The sequence below is a fragment of the Passer montanus genome, unplaced genomic scaffold, assembly GCF_014805655.1.
Source record: "Passer montanus isolate IOZ18808 unplaced genomic scaffold, ASM1480565v1 scaffold49, whole genome shotgun sequence".
Lineage (NCBI taxonomy): Eukaryota > Metazoa > Chordata > Aves > Passeriformes > Passeridae > Passer > Passer montanus.
Window position 1 is genome coordinate 1,622,487 of NW_024369818.1, and position 27,924 is coordinate 1,650,410.

Sequence of the window (27,924 nt, forward strand, 5' to 3'; positions counted from 1 at the left end):
GAAAAACCCACACCAAACCACCCTTTTTGCTGCTTTCAATTTGCAGTTGGCAGCTCCAAGAGAATACACCTTCCTCTTTATTCTCCAGCCCTGAACTGGACTCCTGTTCCCTGGCAAAGGGAAATCCTGTGGATTTAGTTCCTTCCTGTGATTCTCCAGCCACCTGGAGCACTTTAGAAGCTCTAAACTGAGCTGGCTCATGGCACAAAAAAGGAGATTTATTCAACAGACAGCCACGAGCAAGGACACAGAATAATGACAACCAGGAAACAATCACCCATCGGTAGTTATAAAATCTCTGCAATTGCACCTCAGCCAGTCACCAAAACACCAAAAGAAGCTGATGGGAGCCCTCAGAGGGAGCAGGAGGCATCACAGCAATGGGAACAGGAGAGTTTAACATGTGCATGCTCCAGGGAATGTCTGGAGATGTTCTCTACCCCGTCTGATCTGATGGCTCCTGGATTCTTATCAGTACTTATTACTTTTTCAAAGTAAATCCCACAGATTAAAGGGATCTCAGCATATTTTTCCTCTGGGGAAACTTCTTGCAAGCATCAAAATGTTGAGGAAATCTTAATTCCTTTTTGTAAATTTTTTTTGCCCCTTTTAGAAAAACAAAATCCTTCACTGTGAACTTTGAATGTTTGGCCTGATTCATTACATTGCTAAAATATTAAAGCTGAATTAAATTTGGGTCAACCTTATCCACAGTTGAGTTGTCAGCTTACACACTGGAGGACAATATGTCATGAACAAAATCTAAATAATTCTGGAAATGTTCACCCAATTTCCTGCCATGGAACAAAACACAAAATTAAGCATAACAGAAAAAAACAAATACAAGGAAAGAATTAAAACTAGGAGAAAAAAATCTGTAAGAAAATACGTAACATTGTGCAGGTATTACTCACCAAGAACAGAGTTCTGAAGTTGCTCAGATCACCAAAGAATTCTTCTATGCTTATTGCTTTGGGATCAAAGGTGAAGTATTCTCCCAAATTTTCATACAATTTTGTCATGTTGTTGTGCATGTTGGACAGTTTTTCATATTGTTCTCGGGCACTCTCAGCAAAGCTGTGAGCTTTAGTTAAGGAAAATGTCTCAAATGCAGCACAAATAAAGGAATAAAAACCCCAGAAATAAAGGAAACAGGACACAAGGAAAGAGCTCTCAGTACAAAGGCTACAACTGCAAAATGTGCAGGTGCTTCCAAAGATGACATTTTTATAAATTAATTTTAATATTATTAACATTAGCATTTTATGAATTAATATTATTAATGTCTGCAAGTTCATGGCAACACTTCCATTAAATGTTCCCTCTCCAGTGGTGAAGATTTGCCCCTGACAGAGACTACAACTTGCTCTCTAAAATTTTTAAACACTGTAGGCATTTTTATTTGAAGAAATGAACAATTTTATAAAAAGAATTCTATGAAAACACAGTGAAATTCAGTTTGCAGAGAGAATCTGTGGTCTCAGTGCTCCGGTGGAGCCATGTCCCCCACCTCACACCCATATTTTATATGGAAAATGTGCATAACTACCAAGGACAAAGTCATACAGTATGACATCTCATTTTCTTTGCCTTTTATTACAAAATTCTTCTCTATGGGTTCTTTCCTGCCCAGCCACACAGTTCATGCCTCAGGCTTCCTGTATCAGGCTCACTTTTTGAGGCACAATCTCAACTCTGTAATTTCACCCAACTTACAAAAATGAAATATCCACCCACCCGTCCCAGCAAACTGACAAACAGCTTTGAGAAATTATTACTGAAAAAAAACCACCATGGAACAACAGAAGTCTTGTTTGGTTTTTTTTTTCCTTAGGAAGTGTGGAAGCCTAGAAATGAGACTGAGATTGACTTTCATCCCAGCAGCCATCATTAAAAGTTTGACATAATGCTTTTAAATAGAAAAATGTGCTGCTTTTTTTTCCCCCATGTGAAAAAAAAAATTACATAAATACATATATCCACAATATCTCTGGAATATATCTATAAGTTATTATATATATATATAAAAAAATAAAAATAAAACCATAAACTATATATATATATTTATATATATATACACACACAATTATTTTGGAAATAGAGGGAGGGCAAAAGCTAATATCTATAAGTTATTATATATATATATAAAAAAATAAAAATAAAACCATAAACTATATATATATATTTATATATATATACACACACAATTATTTTGGAAATAGAGGAAGGGTGCAAGCTACTAAAGGAAATATTGGATTGCCTCAAAGCAAGTGCATTTGAGTCTGCACTTTTCTTCTGTGGGGTTGTTTGGAGCCACAGAGTCACAAATCACTGGGCAAAGCACATCTGCTCCAGGACTAGAGCAGCTCTGCTGATGGAAGAACAAAGGACAGGAGAGATTCCCTGAGCTGGAGATCCCTGCAGCCCGTGGCTGCTCCCCCTGGCAGCTCTTCCATGAGAATTCTGGAGGTGAGCAGGGCAGAGCCCAGCTCCAGCCTCTCCCCAGACCTTCCCCTCTCATTTCAGAGCCCCCTGGTGCCACTTTTCTGATCTCACCCCGCTGCTGACACCCCAGGCTCTGCAGAACAACAGGGACAGACACACAGACAAATCCTGAAAAAAAACAAAACATTTCTTTTTGAGATTTGACTGAACCCAGAAGGGATCCTGCAGAAAACAGTCAGCAAAGTGCAGAATAAAGCCTGGACATTCAGGATGTTCTGTGCAGTGTTTCTGTGGCTCTTGGGGCTGCTGAGCACCCAAAGCTGTCCCTGCACCAGAACAACAGAGCTGAAAACACTTCCATTGGAAAGGGGCCAAATATCCCACCTGGATGTGCCCATTTGAAGTAATAGAGAGTACATAAACAAACAGTTAAAAATTAGTTCTTAAAAGTATGATTAAAAACTTCATCAATATAAAATTTTCCAAGCAATCCTCTCAACCAAAGCCTCAGTGGCCTAAGAGCAGAGCTGGTAGCTTCTAAAATTCATTCAGAAACAGAAACCCACTCAGTGATGGATATTAATTTATAAAATCAAGATTTTGAAACAATATCTGCCTATATATATTGCCACAGCAGTGGCAACACCTAATTCTCAGTTTATGGAAAACAAGTTGAACCTGCTTGATTAGAATTTCAGGCTTGGACTGTTGAGCTGCTCATCTCCAGATAAACCTGGTGCAGTTCAGTCTTCAGTGACATTTAACTGCACAAAAGGAAATGAAAGTTTAATGGCAAGAATACATTAAATAGGTAATAATGGCACATTACTGAATTATTGAGCACAGTCTAAAAATTTTAGAAAAACACGAATTGCCTTAGAGTCAGCAGACTGCTGTCGTGAGCAACTCACCAAAAAAGCAATACATATAAATGTACAAATTAATTCAGTGCATCCTTTAAAAACAACCTTACATAATGTGATACAAACCCAAAAATGACCAAAAAGTCTGAAAAAAAGAAAAATACTTGGACAATTCCAGATTTGCAGCCTATTCTTGGAGACAGAGCTCCCAGCTCTCCACTGATGTTGCACTCACATAACAAATAACAACAGTAAGCACTAAAAAACCCCAGCAGAGCTGCTGAAAGGAGATATTTTAAAGCACCACTCTAGAAATAGACACAGTAATTTCAACATTATTATTTTTTATCTATTAAGTACCAAACTGCAAGTAAGAAATATCTTTAACAGATGGCCTGCAAGACAAAGGGATGTCAGCAAGACAGATGAACAGGGTGAGCCAAGAGAGAACTGAGCATTTCAGCTGTGCTTCATTTTGAAGAAGACAAGGCAGAGCTGTAAAGACAATAGTTCCCAGTCATAGAGCATGCAATATTAACAGAGTTACTGTCACACTCTGTGTGCTTCATCCAGCCTCCCTGCTTCTATCCTATTAGTAGTTGGAAACATCCCCTTGAAGTGCAGTGATTCAGGCAAAGGAGGAATTCCAGGGGAGCACAGCCAGATGTGCCAGCATTATTTCATGAAAAAAACCAGTGAGGAATGTGAGGTGTAACAGCAACCCTTAATTCCAACAGTTTTCCTGAAGAGAGATTGAAGCTTTACCAAGTGCTCATTTAAAAACTCTAAACTTGGTTTCATTCTCACCACTCCAAACCAAACCAAACATCACAGATTTTTTTCTCTAGCAGGTTGAAAGGTGCTTGTGCAAGTAGCAGAAAGCACTTTATTCAGAAGCTTGGTTTTCCCCCGTTTCCTTGCTTGCCATTGCAGAGCAGGATTGTGGCTTGAGGAACCACCAGGCTAAATATCTGTTCTAACTTGGCAGAAGAGAAAGTTTGAGCCAATGGTGTCATCTTTAATGAAGGATGCACAAGAGCTCTCAGTTTTAATCTCCCAGCTCATTCATAATAGAGCATTCTTTGAATTGAGCTGTGGCAATGCAAACAGAACTTATTAACTGAAGACAGAAATTCAGCTTTAATAGCACTAAGTCATTTCCACTGATAGCTCTATTTTCACCTGCTATCAGGATGTAAACACATGCTAACAATTTCATCACTCTCTCCATCCATAATGCATCTCTGTGACTGCACAGCAGCCAAGACTTCTGGAGCATACACAGATAATTATGAATCACAATTATATCCCTAATCTTTTCCTCCTGTTGGAAGCCCTTGCAAAAACAAAACAATACAAATAAAAAAACCCCTGCAGAAATCTTCCCGGCAATGCTACTACACCCTACCCAAATCAGAGTCCAAAGAAGCCAAAGGCCATAGCAGGAGCCCAAGTTTATCTGTGTACACACAATCGTGTGCTTCTGAAAAGCTTAAAGATTCCCCAATAAAATACCATAAAAAGCTCAGTGTGAGAATTTCTTTCTCATCACAAAGCAAATTAGCTCATCATTCAGCATTTGACAGAACAGCTCAGGAAAAGACCCAAACAAAGCAAACCACAGTGGAGCAGGGGGTTCTCAGCTGCCTGGGAGCAAGGAGGGCTCTGCCTCCCCCTTTGCTCCATTAGCACCTGAAATTCTAATTAACTATCAGAATTATAGTTCTTATTGGAAAAAAACAAACAGGATTTCAGTGGATTTTGTGTTTGTGGGAATGAAGCACAGAAAGGTCACCACCATCCAAGAAGAACCCTGGCTGGACCTGCTCCTTCTCCCAAAATTTCAGAATAACCATTAGTTTTTGTTAATTAGGATGAAGCTTTCAGACTTGTGCCTAAATGGCCATAAAACTTTCATCCTGGTAAACACTAAAATATCTGTCAGTGTTTACTTCCTCCCAGCTCTAAGCAATCAATTCAGTTCCTAACTTTGCATTCAAACTTCTCTGTAATGAAAAGACAATTTCCATTGATTGACCACATTGCTATGCACAGGAGAAAGCTTTAGTCAACATCATTTCAATATTACTTTTTTATTTATATTCTGTTAACGAGGACACAAAGATCACTGCTCAATTCTCTATAAGTCCCAGAGGAAGTCTCTGGGCAAAAACTGATAAACAAGGGCCTACTTTATAAAATATTCAGTACAAGGAGCAAAGCCCCACAGAACTTTCAACTTGAACTGTTTTATACTGGGGAAGTTGGCACCAAGATTTAGGTGGCAAATTAGCAATTTCCTGTGGCAGCAAAAAGAAAACTTTAAAAATAAATAAGAGCACTTGGCTCTCCAAAGAGAAGACAAAAGGCAAAATTTCTAAAGCCACAGGCTAGAGAGAAGGCAAGACCTTATGTATTTAAAAAAAAAACAAAAAACAAAAAAACACCACACTTAAAAATTAAAAACCACCACACTTAAAAATCAGAGCTAGGCATTAACCTAAACTAACCTGAACCACTTGTGGGTTTTTTATTCAAAGAAAAAGAAAGTTGCTGAACTCAGAATTTTTTTCCAGTATTGTAAAAGAGAAACCTTCCCAAATTCCATAGTCCCATTTTAAAGAGAGAGTTTTTAAAAGCTCTACAACCACTGAAACAAACCAAACCTTTCATCCTGGCTAAAACAACACTTTATCTGCACTGATGCCATCACCAGGACTGTGAAACTGCCTTCACACTGCCTGACACCAAAACCATCCAGTTCTTAATTCTCAGTTGTGATATTCTGCCTTTTAAATAATTTCAAACAGGATGAAGAGTGGTATTTCTAGCTTTTTTCATACTCAAATATATTTTTTATTTTGTGATGGCAAACAATTAATCACTATTCCTGCATTAATTAGAAACACAGAACATGATATTCAAGCATATATCAGACAGAAAACATTGCCAGAGTAATGGATTTGTAGCATCCCTTCCCTGGAGAACAATTAGATAAAAATCTCGTTAGATGAATAAAAACAAGAAGGAAACAACAGAAATGCAGCTTGTACAAACGAAATGCTGTTGTAAAATTTGTTTTGCATATTATATTCAAATTAGTTGTGACTGTTTCAAATAACTGAAGTGTTGACATGCTCTAACAATGTTAAAAATCCCTTTTTAGGCATTTCAGCAAAAGCCTGGTGGCCACTCCTAGAAATATTCTATTACCTTTGGATCACATAATCAGGTGCCTTAAACAATAATTACAGCTTGGTGTGCCCTGAATCTTTCAGGGAAGCTGCAGCCACGCTCCCTCTCTTTGATCATGCAGCTTTTCCTCACTTCAGCTGGCTTTAATTAATGTTTGAGCTGTCACTGCACCTGCTTTTCACAAGCTTCAATCACATCTGATGGTTACTTCAGCAAGGGAAAGTTTTTGGTAAAGGTTGGGGAAGGAAAAGAGAAATTTCCCCCTGTATTTTTAGTATTCCTTTAGGGCTGCCACGGCAGAAATCCTCAGAAATCTGAGAAACTGCTGATTGTATAATGTTTCAAGAGCCCAGATGTTCCAAATCAAGGAGGAAAAGGAATTTTATGTCACCTGAGAAAATAAAAAAGCAAACTGAGAATTGTTCAGCACAAACAACTGTTGCAGTGAAATGTTCATAAACTCTAGCACAGGAGAAAATGAAAGTGAAAGACTAGACTAAAATGAATTTATTTTGCAGGTGCCCATGTAAAACCTCACTGCAACTATGATTTGAGTAAGGTGGTGTATGTCCCTCCACTCCTCCTTCCCGTCCAGACATGGCCCCACATTTTTGGGATCAATAACTTACTGGGCAGTTATTTTCTAGAATCTCACCACTGCCTGCACACACACAGCCTTAAACCAAGGGAAAGTCAGGAAAGAGAAGGCATCCCTCAAAATTCTAACAGGCACTTGAACACATCCCTTAAAGAACTCCTCTGGCCAGAGGAAAAGCCAGAGCAGACTCACTGGAATGGGAATCTGAAATTCAGCTTTCCTTTACTCACAGACACCTCTGTGACATTCTTATCCTCCAAAATACCTGAGCATTTAAAAGAAAAAGTTTCTGTTTGGAGTGTGGAGAACTATAGAGGGCAAAAAGCAGCTCCATCAACACCAAGAGTTTTGCTGAAGCAGAACCTCAGGACACTTTGATTTTGGTATCTGAAAGCTGCAGCTCCAGGGATTTATAGAGTGCCCTTCCCCTTCAATTTCTGATTTTAAAATAAGCATACAATAATTAGAGAATGGATTTCTAATGGATTATCACTCTAATAAAGCACAATCCTTTACAAAAATATCTTTCAGTGATCTGGACAACTTAGTTTAATATAAATTTAAGGATGAAAGCCCAGTTTCCCCCAGGCAATGATTCACAATCGAGGAGCCATTAAATCTTTGGCACATGTACAGAAGTGGAGTTCTGTTCATGGAATTTTATTCTATGGAATCTTTACATGATTTTTTCCCCTGTATAATTTTCCATGTGCTGTAGACTGCTGTCAAAGCTCTCTGTCCCCAGCCAGCCACCACAGGCTCTTTTATTCTCTCCTCCTCCCCTGTCCCCAGTCCTCTCTGGATCTTCTCAGCTCTGCAGCACAATTCAGGGATGTCTCAGGGTGCAGAACAGAACAGAGCTCCCTCCTGGGGCTCCATCACCTCTGGGACTCAACCAAAAGCCCAACAGAGATCTCTGACCTGAAGTCTGCAATTAAATGTACAAAAGTCCATTCTATACAATTTACAGAGTATATGTTTTGCAGGAAATAAAAATTAGGAAAACAAACAACTGGAAGTTTTTGAGTGTCCCTCAGCTACACCTCTTGCATGTCACTCTGCCTCCCCTTTGTGCCATTTATCCATTTCCCCCTTATTCCCATTGCCAAGGAATGCACAGACATCTGTACACTCCTGTTCACAGAATTCTTACTGTGAAATGTGCAAGAGTCAATATAATCCTGTGTCTGCTCCTATTAGGGCTTTCCTTTGTAAAAAGGAATGAAAATCTGAAGGTAGAAATAAACTGTCAAAGAAAACTGATATTGTGCTTTGCATAATGCAATTTTCATTTATAATGCTCCAAAGTTCTTGTATTTTAAACTATTAACTTTATGAAAACTCTGCCTTAGTCCAGACCAGTAAAAATAGAAAGGATCATTTTCCAAAGGGATTTGTCTTTTTTTTTTTTACTGACATCAAATAGTTGTAAGAGAAATGAACAATGTGCAGTAAAACATGACACATTATTAGGTGCTTTTCAAATTCAATCCAAGCAAAGATTATACCTAAATAATCCTATAGTTATCACCTGGAACACGGTGAGCATTTTCACTTTGCTTTAAGATGGATCAAAGAGGGAAAAAAAATAAAGAAAAGAAATATTATGTGATAGGAAAGGGAGTGGAAAGCTCTTTAAAAAGCACTGTTGAGTCTGGCAAGACAAGAGATTTAATTCTTTCTGTACAAGGGGGAAACAAGGAGACAAAACCCCTCTAAAGAGCAACAGCAAGGTAACAAAAAATGAGTCCCCACAGGCCCTGAAAATCCAGCTGAACTGGGTAAATTCACCTTCTGGGGAAGTTCACAAAAGCTTTTATCAGACATGACTGAGGGCACACAAACACAAGGTTTTAGGTTAGTTCCCAGGTTCAATATTCCGATACAAATAAAAGGATTTTTCAGGAAGATGAATTACTAACACTTCTCTTCCATATTTTTTGTCTCTGTGTTTTGCCTTTACCTTTCCTCCCCCAGGCCTGCCCACAGGTATTTCTGTGAGGTTCCAGCACCCTCCCAGCCCTCCTTTCAACCCTGTCCAACAATGTTCAGAGTGCCCTGACTTCCTCAGAGTATGGCATCTGCACAGACACCAAACCATGGAATCAACACAACAATGCCACCCTGAAACACAAAACAAAGAACATCCCCTTAGCAAATATTCAAATTAATTAATTGTACTTTATGAGGAACATATTGTTAATACTGCAATTCCTGCTGTGTTGACTTTCTGGATTTTTACCTCTTAAAAAGGAGCAGACAGTGCACAATTCATCCTGCCATAAACCACATCCTCCTAGATGCACAAGCCCATTACTCTTTTTCTCCATTATAGTGGAGAAAAACCTCTCCAAAGCTTTTCCCCCACACTATTAGCTCTTGATTCCTGGTCCACAACCCTTCCATATTTTTTTTATTTGCATGGGAATTATTTGCTGATTTTTTTATCTGGTAATTTAGCTGTTAGACTAAATGTTGTTACAGACTCCATCTGAAGCAGGCAGATAAAAATGGATTTCTCACCAGCCCCTGAAGACCCTGAATGATCCCTTATCCTGCTGAACATTTTGTTACCTCTCATCCTGCTGTGCTCACACCCTTAAGGCAGCCTGGAGTCTGAGGCTGAGCTTGTCTCAAAGCAAATCAACAATTTTCACATTACTGGTCAAGCACTGCAACACTGACTTCCTAACAGCTCCCTCTTGGCTGATACCATGTTTTCTTCATAAAAGAATGGAATATCTCATGATCAATTATGCAGGCCTGGGTAGAATTCTTTTCCCAACAATGAACATTAAGATATTAAAATACATAGATATAATAAAGAGAACAAAGCCAGGTACCAAGCAGAGTACTGTAAAAAACTCCTTTATGATAAAAATAAACATCTGGAATCTTGCCAGATGGGACCTGACCAATTTAAAGTTTTTCAAAATCCATTTCACCGAGCAACATGCAGACTACATCAAATTAAACAATTCACATGAAATACCTCAACAGCACGTCTGTTACTTGATGGTTTGCAATAAAAACAGACTAACAATTCTTTGGATGCTTAGTGCACCACGGAGGCAAATAGAGAACTTCAGTGCACCTTATGGAATATTTCATATTTGGAGTGATTAAACCCCCCCTCACACAGAATCACCCACATTCATCCCAGAAAGCTTCACCACGGCTCGTTAAAGCTGAGAAAAAGAGGCTGTAAAGCAAAGGTTTGAAATGATGCTGTGGTGCTCTGGTTGAAGGTAAACCTGCTGCTCCACACACCCCACGAGGAGCCCTCGTGATTCCAGGCTGACTTTTACAAGTTCCAGACTGAAGAGAAGACAGGCTGGCAGTCCCTTCCCCCAGGATTTCTCACATCCCTCTTAGAATTTACTCAGGATAAACAAAGCAGGGGGCAGAAAAATGCTAGAGACCTGAATTCCTCAGCCATCTCCCAGCACAGAAATGTTCATGTTCTCCTGCCTCTCAGCAGGGAAACTGGACTTGACCAAGCAGAAGGAGATTAAAGTTGTTTTTCCACAAGGTTAAACTCATCTTTAATTGGGAAATATCTAATTCTACAGGGTTACAGCTTAGTAACCATGCACGCTCAAAGCACAAGAGGAAACGAAGGAAAAGCATTTCCCTCTAAATGGCCAGAGTGAAAACCTGCACAGCAATTCTGAAATTAGGTTTGTAATGGGATCATGACAAATTGATTGATTTTTTTTTCCCCCAGTAATATGGAAAGATGATTATTTGGGAGAATAATTAGCAACATTGCCATTTAGTGGATTAAATAACAAACCAAACAACAATGGTTTCAGCCATGACCAGAAAAGAAGAGCCATTCTATCAGAACAGCAAAATAATTTGCCTTTTTTCAGCATTATATTCTTACAAGTTAACTTTGTCCAAAGACTCACAGCATTCACCTGCAAACACAAGGGGTAATGAGCTGCAGGTCTGGAATATTTATCTGCAGCAGAATCAGAACATTTAACCTCACCTTAACTCAATTATATCCACTGACTTCCATGACAAACATCCAGTCACGCCAAATGTGACACCAGTCATGCAAATATTTCAAAGCCCTTTTAATGGGGACATTATTTTATTTTTATTCCAGGGTGAAAAATCAGGTAAATGAAAGGATTAGTAAATGCCACAGAGGACATTTCTCAGTGGAAATCAAATTGAATGGCAACAGTTCTATCACAACTGTCAGTGAACAACAGGCTCTCCAAATAAATAAACAAATAAACAAATTCAGCTTCTGGGATTGTTTGTGTGAGTGTTGCTGGGTTGCTCAGGGCTGACATTTCAGAATGTGTTGCTGATGTTGTTCCCTCTAACTGGCCATATTTCTGACCCAATAATTATCTTATTTTTAAACTTTTACCTTTAAAAAGGCAGCTCTGCACACACAGATCATTTTATGTGCTGGGGAGACACACTCCCCAAAGACTAAGTAAACAACTAAAGTACATTTGAGCTCAACAACATCAAATACTGGTGGTTTATTCCCCTAAAGCTTAATAATGTCAATTGAATATCAGTAACTAAATATAGCCCAAATTGCTTGTAATCTGATTTTTAACTTGGCTGGGTCAGTTCTCCAATAGGATTCAAACTGCTGAGATGCCACAAGCTTAAACAATTAGCAATGCAAAAAACAGAGAAGGAAAACTCTGTTTATTCACTGATGCCCTGAATTTTCCAAAAAAAGCCTCTAGTTTGGAAAAGAAAAGCAGATTATTTGTACAAACTAATTCTTCCTATCTAGTATCAGTGTGCTTTCAGCGGGGGATTTTCTGGCAGTGCTGATGAAATCCAGCAGCCCTTGGATGCCTTCTCAGAATCACAAGCACCAGCAGTTAAATCAAGTGTGTCTTGGTTGCTTTGGCAGCCCCATTTAAATATCAGGCGAGTGTTCAGAGATAAAAGGTTTTTAAATGTAACCTCTCAGAAGATGATACACTGTCAATTTCCTCCTCAAAAGTGCGTTTTAGGGATGCTTTACTTGCATTTGGGGCAATACAAAATAATGCAAATCTGGGGCAGGCAGACTGGGGGCTGTCAAAGAGCCAAGCAAATCACTGGGATCTCAAATCTAATACTCAAATCACACATTTGGCTGTCTTAGAGCTACAGAAACCTAGAACAGACAATCCTACATGCAACATTTAACGTACACCACCCATGTGAGAGCTTCTCCTTTGCTCATGTTAGCCAATTGCATAAAACCAAACACAATAGGTGGTACAGGAAGATTTGATTAACTTATTACCAATGAATTCAAACTGACACGAGGCTGCAGCAGGGCAAAAAAAAAACAAACCCCAAACTTCTGGTATTATTATTCTGGCACTTAAATAAATACAGGCTCTGCTTCAAAAACTTCCTTGAAACTTGAACAATTTATGTACTAAAATGAATTACAAAGCAGATGTACAGCATTATAAGGCTTGCAATTATTGCTTAAAATGTTTTCCATTTAAACATAAAACTAAAGACTCAACAGTAAATAAATCATTACTTTTCTGGGCTGTGCTTTCAACAGGCACTGCAAAGTCTTTTTCTTCCATTTAAATTAAGAAGAAAATAGTTGTTTTCTGTATGAAGGTATTAGAAAGATAAATTAATCACAAGTTTATTTCTTAAGAAATAATTTCTCATACTTAAATGCAAACAACAACAAAAATTACAAAGCCTTAAAAAAATCAATACCAAATAGAAGTTTCCTCCCACTGCTGGGTGCTGATTAGAATTTATTGATATTAAGCAAATCCCAAAGTTTCAACAAGTTCACCATTGCTTCATCTTAAACAGCTGCAACTGTCTGCTTCCTGCCCCTTAAAACTTGTTTTGAACTGTGAGCAGAAGAAATCAATTTAAACAAATATTCAACACTCTAAAAAAACACTGATGAATTCTCTGATGTAAGAGCAACTTAAAATATAGCCAATAAAATCCATGCTCCCTCCAGGAGCAGGAAGGTAGACTTCTCTCCCTACACAATATTTAGGAAAATGATTTTCTATGGATAAGTAACTATAATTCTCCTTTAGTCAAACCTTGCACTTGCAAATAAACTCTTTTCAAATGGCAGTTTTGCAGCTAGCGAGAACAAAAACTTTATAAAAATACTGCAAGAAAAGGCAGACATACAAAACTCTTCTAAGGTTTAAACATGACCTGAAATTTTAAAACCATCGAATGGTTCCCTCTCCCAGTTCCAAAGCCCTGAGAAATGCCTCTGCACTGAAAATCCCATTTAAATACACCCAGGCAGAAGGCAGTGACCTCAAATACAGGGACATGCACAGAAGCTCCTAGAAGTGCTCCCCTGTGGGGTTTTCTGGGAGAAGCCCTGCTGCTGGGCACGGCTGGCTATTGATGCACATTTCCCTGCAGAACTGAAGCCACTGGCCCATCTCAAGCTCCACAACCAAAACCAGCCTTTCCTGGAAAGCCATCTCCTGTCACCTGAAGGGAATGACTGTTCCCTGGGGAAAGGTTTTACAGTGACTTCTGGGAGCCAGAGAGGAGCTTGAGAAGAGATCCATGGTACCCCCTGAAAGGATTCCCTACCAAGGTCATCGACTCGGAAACCAAGAAAGGAAGGAGAAATAAGAGAAACCTGCATCTACCTGTTCCATGGGCACTTTGCTTGTCTCTTATGACCAATGAGTAAAGTGTAAGCTTCTGGGTTTTGTAATTCTGTATAAAAAGCATACAGGCTTTAATAAAACCAGTTTGAAGCCTTCTGGAAATGGAGTGTGGTGCTTTGGATTGTCTCTGTCTCAGCCACAGCAGCTCCCTGAGGAGCCAGGAGGAAACCCCAGGGCTGGGAGATGCCAGAGAGCTCCTGCCATTCCCACTGGGGCTCTGGAATTGCTGTCCTGCCCCTGGCACTGACAGGAGCACAGCTCCCACCCTTCAGGGGGCTGAGATCCCTTGGGAGCCAACATCAATGCTGTGGGAATGCTTCTCCTTGCCCAGGGGCTGCTCGAAGAGACCCTGCAGTGCAGCTCCCACAAGAGAAGGATCAGCTGACTTTAATGTGAACATTCCCACTGCACCCCAGTCCCCAGTCCTGTCCCCAGATCATTTCTGTACAACTGAAGTGCATCAAGTGAGGAAATGTGAGGCTGTAATGGTTGTTAGAACTGGGAGCATAAATGCACATCAAGAGAGGATCCATGCCTGTCAGGAAGGCAGCTCTTTTATTCCATAAAAAGGATTCTCTTCTAATGAATGGTGTTCCTTACTGGAAATTAAAATTAGTTCACAAATTGCTGCTGTTCCATTTAATGATAAGATGAATGTACAGTGCTTTGAATTTTTTTTATCTGCAGTAATTTTTGCTCTTTCATTCATCATTCCCTTAATTCTGCAATTCTTTAAAAAAAAAGCTTTGAATTCTTTACATGTATGCAATCAGTTAGAAACCCACGTGGCAGCATTGATTGCTCTGGTAGGCAAAAGATTTCAATAAGTTTAGGCACGCTAATGTCTCTTATTAGGGTAAACGATCAGCTGAAAAGCCACACAAGGCCTCCATTAATGTAGGACACATTGGAGAAATAAATTCATGTCAGGTATTTTATAAAACACACACAGCCAAAGTTATTCCTGTGCAGGGAGCAGGATAACAAAAAGCATGAACCCAGTGACCAAATATGTGCCCTTGGAACAGCATTCAAAGCTCCTGTTTATAGCAGGAGCTATATATATTTTATATATTTCTAGAGGAATTAACTACTTTCTAGAGGAATAAACTTTAGTTTGTGTGCGTGTTGGAAGGGAGAAAGAAATTGTATTTATTATTCATGTATTTATAGTTCTATATCAATATGAATGTTAACTCAGTACAACTTTCCATTTGTTCCCTCTGAAATTGCTTTTCAATTTAGTTGTTTGTAATCCTTGTTAATAACATTTCCATTTGAAGTCCATGAATGTGAAAACCCTTCTCAACTAGACACCCATGTTTTAACATCACTGAAATCACTGTACACATCTACAGCAAGCAAATATAAAATTCAGAGTTCTGCACTTTGGAAAAATCTTCAATTAGAGGCACAGACGCTGAAATAAAACAAGGAGTGAAAGCCAGACTTAGTCTGTAATTACTTTTCTAAACTGTTGAATCAGACTCCCCAGTGCTGCATGCAGCAGGGCTAATTATAAAAGGAACCTCTCCCACTTAAAGCTGAATTATTTACAAATTGATCTTCAGGTAAAATACAATTCCAGTCACGGATCAGATCATAGAAAAGTTGTTTCAGGAATCACACCTAAGTTATTTAATATAGCAAGAAATTCACAGAAGGACTATTTTAATCCCTTTATTTTCTTCAGCCACACTGCACTGAGATGAATAACTGTATGTGCTAAATAAAAAACTGATTAAGTGAAGAGAAAAATTATCTTGCTTAGAAACTGAGCAAGAAAAAAATCCAAAATGAAAATGCAGCTAGAATTTCTATTCATCTTTTTGTCACTCACAGCACCAAAAGCTTATTTGTTACAAAAAGTTAGAAAAACTAAAATGACTCAAATTGTTTGACAGAATTTGCTTCTGTATTTTGAATATTAATTTCATTATGACAAATTCATGTTATGACTGGTATTTTTCTTGTCACTGGCCTCCTACATGAATCTGATACTCTGAGCAGTATCTATCACTCTCACATCCCCTGAACAAAGTCTCATCCACAACTCCTGGTAAATAACTTTGTTTATGACAGGAATGAGAAACTGTGCCTTGAATATTATAATTGCTGCATCCCAAAACTCTACGGAGACATTTCAAGTTTTCTCAAACACTCAGAGAGATGTTCAGCCTGAAATTCTGTAACTTTCTAATCTCGGGATGTGCCATCACTAACAAATCTTCAGGCAGCTGAGGAAATCAAAGAAATACGTACTGCAGACAAGGGTGTCATTTTTACACCCTCCAAAATGATTCTTCAATCGAATAAAAACCACGGGAGTGTAGAAAGCCTCAACATATTCAGTGATAAGCAGAAACAAACTGGATCCCTGGATCCGAGGGGAGATGACTTTTGAAAGAGAAGCAGAGCACTTCTCAGGTCATCTGTTCATAATGCAAACACAAACCCCCCGGTGCAGCCAGCCCCTGCCTTGCAGCCTTATCTCTGCTGCAGCCCCCAAGGCCTGATAAAAGCAAGCACAGCTCTGGGGGCAGCTCCAGGGCTGGAATTACCTGGAATCAACAAGCCAGGCTGCCCAGGGCCCTGGGAATAATTCCCTTTCAACCATTCCACAGGCTCCTCCTATTTCTGCCAACACAAAGAAACATTAGTAATTTTTTTTTTTTTACTCTTTTGCATTGTCAGACAAACTTTTTCTTCTCTAAGAAATTCAGGTGATATGCTGCAGAGAAAAAATGTTAAATATTATCTACTTGGCTCTTTTTCCTCACCAAACCATCTGAGTGATGCTAATTGTGTCTATAACTAAACACATAGGCAGCAAAACAAAAACACAACTGAACAATCATTTCTGTGACCTGGAAAGCAGAGCTGTCCAACTTAACAGGAAAAGCACAGTGGGAAAGGTGCATTTCATAAATTGGTTTAATTTATGAACAAAAGTGGGGCCAGCGTGACAGAATTCAGCCTCTGATGGGGTGACAAGGCACAGAACAATTACAGGGCAATATTGAAAGATTTGCTGATGTGAATGAAGCTCAGGGAAATAATAATGAGCTTTGTTTAATAGCAGAACTGATAAAAGTGATTACCAGCAGCAACTCCCTGAACCTTGCACGTAAGACAAAGTGCAAGGGAAGATGGAAGGAATAAGAAACAATTTTCCACTTAGTCAGGAGTTGTCTCCCTTAAGCTACTTTCAGCAGCCTTGTCAGAAACTTAAAATAAATCCATACAGAGGAGATGTTAAATATCTACTTGTGAAATTCTGTCACTGACTCCATTCAGATGGTAAATCCTGCAAAAAACTGACTTTGCACAGACACAGCAGAGGGGAGAAATCTTCCTTACAGCCACCTACCAAACGTGCTGAGCAGCTGTGAATGGATCCAAACATCAATCCCCTCCTTTTTCTTTCCTCTGAAAAACCCAAACCCACGAGTTTTGCCACGACTTCTGTGGCAGCAAGAAAGGAGAGATCTCACAGGAATAGCTGAGCTTCTGGAAATGCAAAAAATGCCCCGGACCTGGCACCCCACTCCAAATGCTCCCACATTTCCACACAGAGCTGGGATCTGAGCACAATAAAAACCTGGGAATTTCTTTTTTTTTTTTTTTTAAAGGGTTTTTCTCAGTCTTTTCTGCATTTCTGTGAACTTCTTGTATCTTCAGTAGAGTTGTTACTTTTAAGTTTTGAATAAAAAGAAAGCTAGATATACAAAAACAAGCTAGACAGACTTCACATTGGAGTCCCTCCCAGATTTTACTTAAAGAATCCACAGTTTCTATTCTCTAGAGAAATTAAAGGATATAACACTTCAGAGTGAAAACAAATGTAAATATTCCTCTAAAATGTTTAAAATGTAACCTAAAACCATTAGCAAAATTAAAACTGCCCTTCAAAAGCCACCACATCTGGAGCTAAAATTATAAATATATCAACTTTACTGCTGGTATTTTTCTAAAATTGATTCAATAATTCTTTCAGACAGAAAAAAAATCCCCATACTGAGTTTATGGCTGCTCAGTGTAACTACTTCCTCCAGGAAAGCTGTCTGGGCACCCCTTGAAAATCTGATTATTGATGCTTTCAGTTCTGTGCTTGCTTACATTCACCACGTCCACTGATGCCTTTGCTCTGCTCTAGAAGAAACGCACAAAAAGAGACTTAAAGCCCATTTTGAAGTGCTGCAAATACCCCAGCAGGGGATCAGAGCGCCCAGGCCACCAGTGGGGACGTGCCAAAAGGATATGCTCATCTTCTCCACAAACTTGTCGTGCTCGTCCTGGCTTTTAGGGAAGTTCTCAATGTCCTTCTCCAGGCGCTGGATCTGCTGGTGCATGGAGTCCAGGTTGCTCTTCAGAGTCTGGGCTGAAACTAAGGGAAAAAAGAGTTCACAAAGTGATTGCAGAAAGGGTGTCAGAAGAGGAAAAAACAATGGCTGTATAAATAGTCTGCAAGAGAATGGTTCCATTAAGTAGATTCATATTTTTCTGAATTACAGCTCGTAAAAAAATCCTTCCCTTCATAAAAATAAATTGAAAATATCTACTGTAATATACCAGATCATCGTATTTAACATTGAAATGTCACCACTTAACTCTACCATTAGTTCAAATTATTCAATTTCTATTTAAATTTATGGTAAAAATTCCAATATTTCTAATATTATTATTTCTAATATTCTTTTAAATCTAATTCAAAGATTAAAAACTAACTAGAGTTCAAAGAGATTTCATCTTCTTAATGCATGTACTTGGTTAAATGAATGATCTTATTAAGGCACATTTCTGTTACAGGAATGATTTAAAGAATAGACATGGGAGAAAAAAAAAGAAATATTTTTTCTTATATTGAAGTGACACTGATTTCTGGGCCCAGAGCTGTGTTAATAGCAAAGGCAGGTCTGAATAATAAAAGCTGCTGATAATCAAAGGGAAGTAAAGGACTCAGAGTACAGCACACTAATTAAAAAAAAAAGAGGGGACTGTAAAGAACTCCTGCTTGCTGTGTGACAAGCCATTCTAATGAACAGCACTGTGATGCCAATTTGGATTAAACAACCCCTAACTGATGCATCCTGCGAGCAAAAAATGACAGCACCCTCATGGGGATGAAGCAACCCCACATCACAAAAAATTCCAGACCTGGGGGCAAAGTGGCAGAGCCTCTGCAGAGAAATTCCTGGTCCAGCTGGAGAAGGAGAACAGTCTGAGCTGGAAATGTTGACTTTTATGGCATAAACCATGAGGCCCCCTTGTCAGGCTGGTTTTTGTCCCAGAGGAGAACTGGCCAAGCACTTCTCTCCAGCCCAAGCTGCCTTTTGCAACCCAGGCTCTCTCCCATTCTTTGTCTCCTCTTGCTCAGCTCTCATCTCAGTGCTCTTAAGGAAAAGCAGAGAATCCCAAGACCCCTTTGCCCCACTACAGCCAAGAAAAGCAAACAACTCCTTTTTTTTTTTTTAAGGAGTTTTTATTATCTGTTGCTGGAAAGCAGTTTGCCCAAAAGTTCCACTAAGTATTTTCTAAAGAACCGTTTATTTTTCTATTTTCTTAGTAATTAAGAAAAAAAAAAAGAAAAGATGTCATGACTACATGAGATTAAATAAGGAAATTGAGTAACAATGGCCTGAAACAGCACATAGGAAATAAAAATCTGGTAAATAAGGGAGCTGTTCCCAGAGGAAAACCAATTTTCTATTCTTTCCAAGTAAGGACTCCCATCAGCAATAACCCTGATTTCACGAGCGTGTTCAAATACATACGGCACCAATAGAGCTGTCTTTATAGCAGCCATTATCTTGATTTTATTTTCAATTTTATCCATTTTATACTGGATACCAAAGGAACTACTAATCATGTAATCCTAGAATTATAGTGGAAGTTTTTTAAGCTTAATTCAACAGGGGTGGGAATCTATATTGACCACCGAATCCTTGTAGCTTTTAAATTCACATTTGAGAGCTAACCTTGAAATCAACCACTAAACCACTCTGAATAACACAAATTATCAAAGCTTTTAGGTTCTGCTTGCATTAGTTTAATCGTTTGATATTATGATCAAAGCACCCATTTCTGCTTGAACTGAACAACTTGAATTACTGTAATATTTTTATGGGCTGTTGTGGAGTTGCAGAGGGGGACAAACAGCACTGAAGGAAAATGCTGGAACTGAAACATAAATGAGGAGGATGCAAATGGTCATTCTGCTCACAGAAAGAATAGCAGCTGGTAAGAAAATGGGCAACATAACACAGACTTTAACTGTTTACAGCAATTTGAAAATATTCAAATGCATGACCACGCAGCAAGAGTAAAAGTTTATTTTTGTCTGGAATTCAAAAGTGCCAAGAAAGTCAGCAAGCAATGACAAATAACTGTTGAACTTTGTGATTAAGATGGATGGAAAGTGTTTTCACATCTACAAAACTAAGTTCAGAAAGCCCCAGATCAGATCAGGCTTTGAAAGCAGGGAGGAACTCCGTCCAAGCAAGAAGGCTGCATCCTCCTAAAGCTGTGCTTCCCATAATTAACTTCTCTGTTCACACTCAATTAACAAAAAAAAGTTGTAGAATATGCAATTCTGTTCACTTGTTTCCCCCCTTGCCCAGGCAAATGTACAAGTTTCTGCTCAAATAATTTATGCAGTTGTTGTTCTGCAAGACAAATTTCAAAAGATGACAGAACAGGGAACATATATATATATAGACTATAATAAAATATCTGCATTTCCTCCCATAAACCCTTTTATTAGAGATTTACTACTTCAGTAATGTGCAAAGGAATCAACATGAATACCTTCTACTTTCAGGGAAATTCATGCAAATTTCTCCAAACTCTTGCAAGGTTTAATTTATGAAAGCATAAATTCTACTTGCAGCACAAAGCCATTTCCTTGAAACCATTTCAAACTGCACACCCTGAACAGCCTGTCCCCTGCACTCCTCACAGACAGAGGCTTGTTCACCTTCCATTTGCCCATCACTCTACAGGAAAATTAGGCATTTAATAGAACTGGTCTCAAAAATGGACATGAAAGGCAGCATTTGGCCTTCAGCAGCAAGGGCTCTTACTGACAAAGCCTCTCTGGAGCAGCCATTCCAATATTATTCCACTTAATGTTGCAGCAAGAGAGACCAACCAACTAAATCCAATACATAAATAACTGATGTCAAGGTAGGAACATGGGGAAAGTACAGAAAATGAGGAAAACAGGAAGAAAAAAAAACAAAACTCAGCAGCAGAAGTCACCAGAAAAAATGCCCTGTGTGTAACCCCCAGACAGTCAAGGGTGAGCAGACCCAAAAAAAAGGGAAGAAACCTAAAGGATGCCTGGCCATTTATTTCCTTGCATTAGCAAGGATAAAAGGTTGGCCACATTTCCAAAGGAAAACAAAGCAGCAGCAGTAAAGAGCCCACCTCACCCAGCCCCACAGCTTAACAGGACAAAGACTCCCACCCACCCTGGAAAGGGAGCATCCAAGAAATGGGAAAGTTGGAGAATTCCAAAGTCAGACTAATTTGCTGACACAGGGAACAGAGAAGACAGAGGATAAGTGAGTTCAGGAGGAAATGATGTGGATTCTTGGACAGCAGGTTCAGAAAGAAGTCAAAGGTCAAAAGCAGGGATGGAAATTTTGAAGTCTCTGAACACGTGCAGATGTGGGGAACCAGCCTGGAGGAACTGCAGTGTTCTCCCCAAAGAGCCTGTCTAAAAACCCACATAAACCCAAAAACCTATATGTGGACCAATCCTCAAGGCCAAAGAGAGGAAAAAAGCAGCAAAAATTCTCAGTTTGTGCCAAATTGTGTCAGTCTGGCTCTCAGTTTAGCCCTAAGGAGAGGTTGGCTTGCAAAGAGCACCTGCAGCTTGAAGGTGAAAGAAATGCAGCACCTCGAATGTATGGACCTCAAACCCTGGTGATAAAAGGATTTATGAGACAAAGAACAAAGCCAACAGCAGAAGTTAAACTTGTGTTTCACTGCAGAATCACTGTAACATCCAGAGCTAACAGGAACAAGGTAAAGGGGAGGGTGATAATGCATTGTCCAGGGGATTCCTGTCAGGGCAGAGCAATGCACTTAGATCCATCAGTATTGTCTCTGCACAAATACTGAATGCAACTCACTTATCATGCATCATTAAATCTTGGACTGATTAAAAGATTATTTTGTATATTATTATTTAAATATAGCAGAAAATCACAGCCACTGCAGAGATGGCACAATATTATTCTGACATGGAAGGCAATAATTTCCTTCATCTCATTATTTTCCTTATATTAATTGCTCCTCTGAAAAAAAACCCCTCAAACCAATCCTATCCACTTGTTTTGGAGAAAGCATGGCACAGTCTGCACGCTAAGGAAGGCTTAGTGAGTGTCTGCTGGAGCAGTTTAGTCCCAGAAAAATGCTCCAAGCAGTTAATCTCATGTTGATGGTGAGCACTAGCTGGTCCCTGTAGCCAGGCTAAGCATTTTGTATTTACATTAATACAGCAGCAGGACCAAAGGTCAGGCTAATCCCTTCTAAAATAAGATTGCATCAGACTGAGAGTCCTCCCCACAACAAGGGGTGAAATGATACATTTTGATTAGGTGCAGTGCCTCTTGCATGAGAAATTTAAATGGTCTCTGATCATGATGCAGGCCTGGGATGGCCACGTCCACAGCTGGAAAACACTCTGAAGTGAAAGCCAGCATCAATTACTTCAGTAAGCAAAAGCAGGTCTGTACCAAGCAAATTAACTGCTGGATTTTTAAGTCTAGACAGTATTTGCACCATAACTACATTGTAAGCATACTAATGACTATTTATTTCTTATTGCCCGAGGGCAGATGGAAAGTCTTTCACAAAGGAATGAGAGGCAGTTTGGAGGGAAATGGGTGAGCAAGTGCATAATCTGCAGGAATTACTGTCCACAGCTGGAAAACACTCTGCAGTGAAAGCCAGCAACATCAATTACTTCAGTAAGCAAAAGCAGGTCTGTACCAAGCAAATTAACTGCTGGATTTTTAAGTCTAGACAGTATTTGCACCATAACTACATTGTAAGCATACTAATGACTATTTATTTCTTATTGCCCGAGGGCAGATGGAAAGTCTTTCACAAAGGAATGAGAGGCAGTTTGGAGGGAAATGGGTGAGCAAGTGCATAATCTGCAGGAATTACAAGCATTGATTACTCAATTCATACCAAGTAATTTTCTGTTTGTTAAGACAACAAATGTTTAAACACTTCAGGGTCAAAGGGGAAGAACAGCTCCCACCTTACCCAGTTAGAGGAGCCATCCTCCTCTTCCAAAAACTGGGAAAGCTTTCTGACACAAAGCCTTGGTGCTTAACAACCAACCCACCATGCAGAACAGACTTTCTCCCTGCCAGAATCTTCCCTGCACATTTTCAACTTCAGGAGTAGGAGCAGGTCTGCCCAAATGGCAATGCTGTGTTTATATCCCATTACTGTGTACTGGGAGTTGATCTGAGGAACCTTCAAAGCAGAATTTGTAACAGATTTCACTCATGGACATGCATTTGCACTTTTGATTTGCATGCTGAGATCTCCTTGCCCTGCAGAGGCTCTGCCTGCTCCCAACCCAGCAGGGGAAGGGGCAGAAGGCAGGGACACAGCAGTGCTCCACCTCTCCAGGCTGTGTCCCACCTCTCCAGGCTGTGCCCCACCTTTCCATCCACCTTTCCAGGCTGTTTCCCACCTTTCCAAGCTGTGCTCCACCTTTCCAGGCTGTGTCCCACCTCTCCAGGCTGTGCCCCACCTTTCCATCCACCTTTCCAGGCTGTTTCCCACCTTTCCAAGCTGTGCTCCACCTTTCCAGGCTGTGCCCACCTGTCCAGGCTGCTACAGGAACTTCACTGCCCTGAAGAGACAGCCCCTGAGCATTGCTGTCCTGTCCTGCCCACCTGCAGGAGAGCTGAACACAATTTTCATGTAAAATCCCTTGGTATCAAGCCCAATGACTCCTGGTTTGGGGTTTAATGAGAGGTTCAGACTCAGGCACTCGGTGTGTGCCACCCTCCTGCCCCCCCTTGTCAGGAGCATCCTTCCCCCCAACCTTCCACGTTTACCTCACTAACCAAACAGCAAACAATGCTGCAGAATTTAAGTTCTTTAGCTGAACTGACTTTTCATATTACAACTACAGATCTTTTAGAAAGCAGATGTCCCAATTTCAGAAGAATAACCAGGAGCACTGGAGCTGCTGGGTGAGAAGAGCTCTGCAATCAGCAGTGTTCTCCTGGCAGTGTGGGATATCACCTCCAGAGCACTCCAGAAACTCACCCTACTTTGATGTTGACTTAATTACAAATGTCTTTCAAGATCTCAGAAGTTGAGTTTAGTTTTAAAAGAGAGCTTGTAATTACAAAATCAGTACGTATTAAATGAGCATGCTGAAGCAGAACTGCTGGCAGGGATGTAAGACAAATTGCAAATGAAGCAAAGAAGTAAAAAAAAAATAAGGAAGTGTGGAACTTTGCCTTCCACAAAGTAAGGAAGGCACAGAGAAGGAGCAGAACTGGTCACACAACCTGCTGCAGATAGAAAAAGTCAGAGGTTTTGGGCAGCCTCATCAAAGCCTGGCCTTCCTGACTGCCTGAGCCACTTCCAGAGGGGCCAGAACCTTCCTCACAGCCACTAAAGCGCAAATTCCACCACAGATAAGCAGGAAAAGAAGGAACAAAGTGCCATTTTGTAGCTTTTGCCTCTCTCTGGAGGCTTGCTTTAAAGAATTCTAAATGGATTACACAACTTAAGACATTTAAAGCAATCTTCGGTTCTGAATTGGTTTAACTACAGCCAGAAATTCTTAAATGCTTTAATTTCTTTAATAAGCAACAGCCCATGAGAGTCATTTGGACTGTTCTTTCATTTTGCCCTTGATACTTCCACTTCAGGGAGAGGAGCAGAGCCTTAAAATGCAAGCCATACAGAGAGCTGCTTAATGGAGATTCCAAATTATAACTTCAAAATGCAGCTCCAGCACACAGAACCACCACAGCTCTCTACAGCATTTATTACACACAGACAGCAGCTAAAAGAATCCTCCAAGCCCTCTCAGACTGGGAGAACTCACTAAGCCATTCTGCAGAGTGTGAGGCAATCCAGAATCTCAGCCAGGCTCCAAAAGGATCCCTTGGAGAAATTGCTGCTCAGAACTCCAGCACAAGAGGCACCTGTGAGGTTTCTGCTTTCCACCTCTCCTGTGCCAGATTGGGCAAAATCTGCTTCAGCAATTTCAGCTGTGCAAGGTGGAAATGCTGCAGATCTCTCTGCTAAAACCCAGGTTTTTTCTGCTGCAACAAACTATAAAACTTTTGTCTGACAGAAAAACGGCTGCTGCTTATGAGCATGTTTTAAATTGCTGTACTTCAAAGTGCCAGTGGCACAGGATGTTTTAAAATATTTCCCCCATTCTAAAATGATGCCATTAAATCACAGTGAAGTACCTGTATAAAATCTCAAAATTAATATTTTATTACAGTATTTGTAATAAAAAGTGCACACATATTTGCATTCCCCAGTGTTTCCATTGCTAATGGCCTTTCTAGAGAGATGCCTCCACCATCAGAACCATATGCCTGCAAATTAATGAAATAAATTCCAATGTCCAAGTGAGTGACAAATCTGTGCTGTGGTATTGGTATTTTTCAGTCCACTGCACAGACCTAATTCACCCCCTCAAGGCACCTTTCACTTGATTTTACTTTCAACACCACTTTAAAAGAATTATCAAGAGGCACACCTTGATATCAGGCGAAGAACTCAGTTATTACTGAAAGCCCTCGTTATTACTGAAAGAGACTAAAAAATTCAGATATTTATGTTATATATATCCCTGTTTCCCAGTTAATCTCAATTAAAGTCACTCTGCACAGCCCAGTGAGTGCCACTGCTGCATCCAAGCAGGAACAGCTACATCAGGAACGTGATATCCAACAGATAAAGACATGGCTATGGCTTATTTTAATGTTTTATTATTTACAGGCACAATGGCTGAATCACAATCTGGGATGTAAAACTGCTCCTCTTAATATCTAAAATTAAGTTGCTGTTATAATACACATGGCTAACTTATTTTAATCATCTTAATTTTGTGTGTTACCTATTTCACTTTTATGATTTCTGAGAGGCTTGACACTCAGGAGAGCCTAAACTTGAAAAATATATTTATTTTCTGAATGATTCCAATCTACTGGCTGTCTAGAAATATCTGACTTTTAAGGTACCTCTTGGTTTTGTTTAGAAATTTGACTGAAGCCCAAAAGGGGATGGGAATTTTTCAGGTCTTTAATAAAAGGCTGAGGTTATAAAGTGGGAAGAGCAAAAACCCTGAAAAGCAGGAGAGGGATAAAAAGTGGAGTGAATGGGCCAGCAGGGCTGGGTCGGGGAAAAGAAAGGGGGGGAAATGAAGAAATGGGGAAAAAAGAAAGGGGGGAAAAAAGAAAGGGAGGAAAAAAAGAAAGAGGGAAAAGGAAATCACTGGCATCAAACAATGAACTGCATCACAGCCTTTGAGTTTTGATTGGTTTTCCTTTCACAGTCTGCTTCCAGGAAGAAGAAATGCTTTTCCAATGATCTCTTGATAGTTAATCACTTTGACCTTTGCTTGTATTTTCCAGAATAAAACTGTTTCCTAATTTATTTTTAGTTTTCATAAAGCTGCAGGTTGATCTTCCATCTTTAAAAAGATCAACTATTTTATTATACCTAATATCAGATTATTGAAGATTTTAGTACATGCATGGGGAGTTCATCTAATCCCATTGACCTTTCCATATTAAAATCCAGTTTTATGCTTTATCTGCTCTTTGTTAAAAAGTAAAAAAAAAATAAAAATCAGCCGTTGTTCAGATGCTGGTTCTTTATTCTTATATGAAAATTAAACTGAACAGGATTTTTTTTCTTTACATGGAAGTGAGAATGTGCAGCCAAGGCTGAAAAGAAGTTGCAGATGCCAAGTGCAGCATTTGGAAGGTTCTGCACAGTCCAGACTACGAGGCTGCTCCTGACTAAAAAGAACCAGCATCCATCTCAAGCAACGACACTCACCTGCCTAGCTCACATTTCCTTATTTGAAATTCATGCAGAGATAATATTTACTGGTAGATTTCTTCCTATTTTATGAATAACTGATGCCAGCATCCTCATATCCAGCCAATTTATTCCAAAAGAGGCTTCCCACAGGAAAAATAAACGCAACTGTCCGTCCCCAAAACCACTGGTTTATAAAACACCAAACAATCAATGGGAAGTGCAAACCTCCTCCATGCAAAGCACTTCAAATTCCTGCACAGGAAAAGCACCACGTGTGACAGAGCAGATGAACATTACAATTATCCAACCCCCAGAAACACCATGGGGAGCAGTTGAAGTAACTTGCACAAATCCCATTTACTCTGCCAAAAATCTGCCTTGCTCCAGAAAGCAAAGAAGGGCTGAAAGAGAAGTTTTGGTCATTAAAAAGGAACAGCAATTTATGCTCTGCTAGAAGTCAGTGCTGTTTATGGGAAATGCAGCTTTTATCTTACAGAATGAAACAAATTTAACTGCAATAAAATCTTTTTCATATGTATTCTAAGCATCAGAATTATTAGAGGCTTTGCTCCCATTAATATGCTTTCTCTGTTTAGGATGCTACAGCTTAACTAAACTTTACTGACTCTTCCAGTTTAATTCCTCAAGTCAACTTACAGAACATCAGAGGCTTTGAATCAAACTGTAAAAATCTCAAAGCTGCAAGGTCAAGTGTCAGCCACAGAAGAAAATTCATAAAAGATCATCAAAAGTGCCTGGTAAACCAGAAGACTTTGCAAAGAAAGGAAGAAAAAGATGAAAAGTCACCTCGAGAAAAGAATTATCAAGTGGGAAAAAACATTTTTGGAATTTAGATAAGATGCCAAAGTGCTACTTGCATAAATAACTTAATTAATATGTTAGTCCACAGAATCAGAGAATGTTCTGAGCTGGAGAGGGCTCACAAGGATCAGTGAGCCCAGCTCCTGGCCCTGCACAGACACCCCAAAAATCCCAGAGCAGGCACTCAGGCCAGTGAACCCTCCTGCAGCAAAGTGAGGCAGGGCCACATTTAATCAACACAAATAAAACACAGGTTGTGTGCAGGAAAAAACCACGGAAA

General features: G+C 39.6%; 1 protein-coding gene across 6 annotated transcripts in view; it reads right to left on the reverse strand.

Annotated features, from left to right (window-relative positions):
• DIAPH2 (diaphanous related formin 2) overlaps nucleotides 1–27,924 on the reverse strand; it is a 170,639-nt gene that overhangs the window by 69,824 nt on the left and 72,891 nt on the right. For all 6 annotated transcript variants that reach the window (XM_039722540.1, XM_039722538.1, XM_039722539.1 and 3 more), the window contains 2 exons: nucleotides 18,026–18,150; nucleotides 915–1,079 (listed from right to left, as the gene is read on the reverse strand). In XM_039722540.1, coding sequence (XP_039578474.1) covers nucleotides 915–1,079; nucleotides 18,026–18,150 — 290 coding nt within the window. The remainder of the gene's footprint in view (nucleotides 1–914; nucleotides 1,080–18,025; nucleotides 18,151–27,924) is intronic.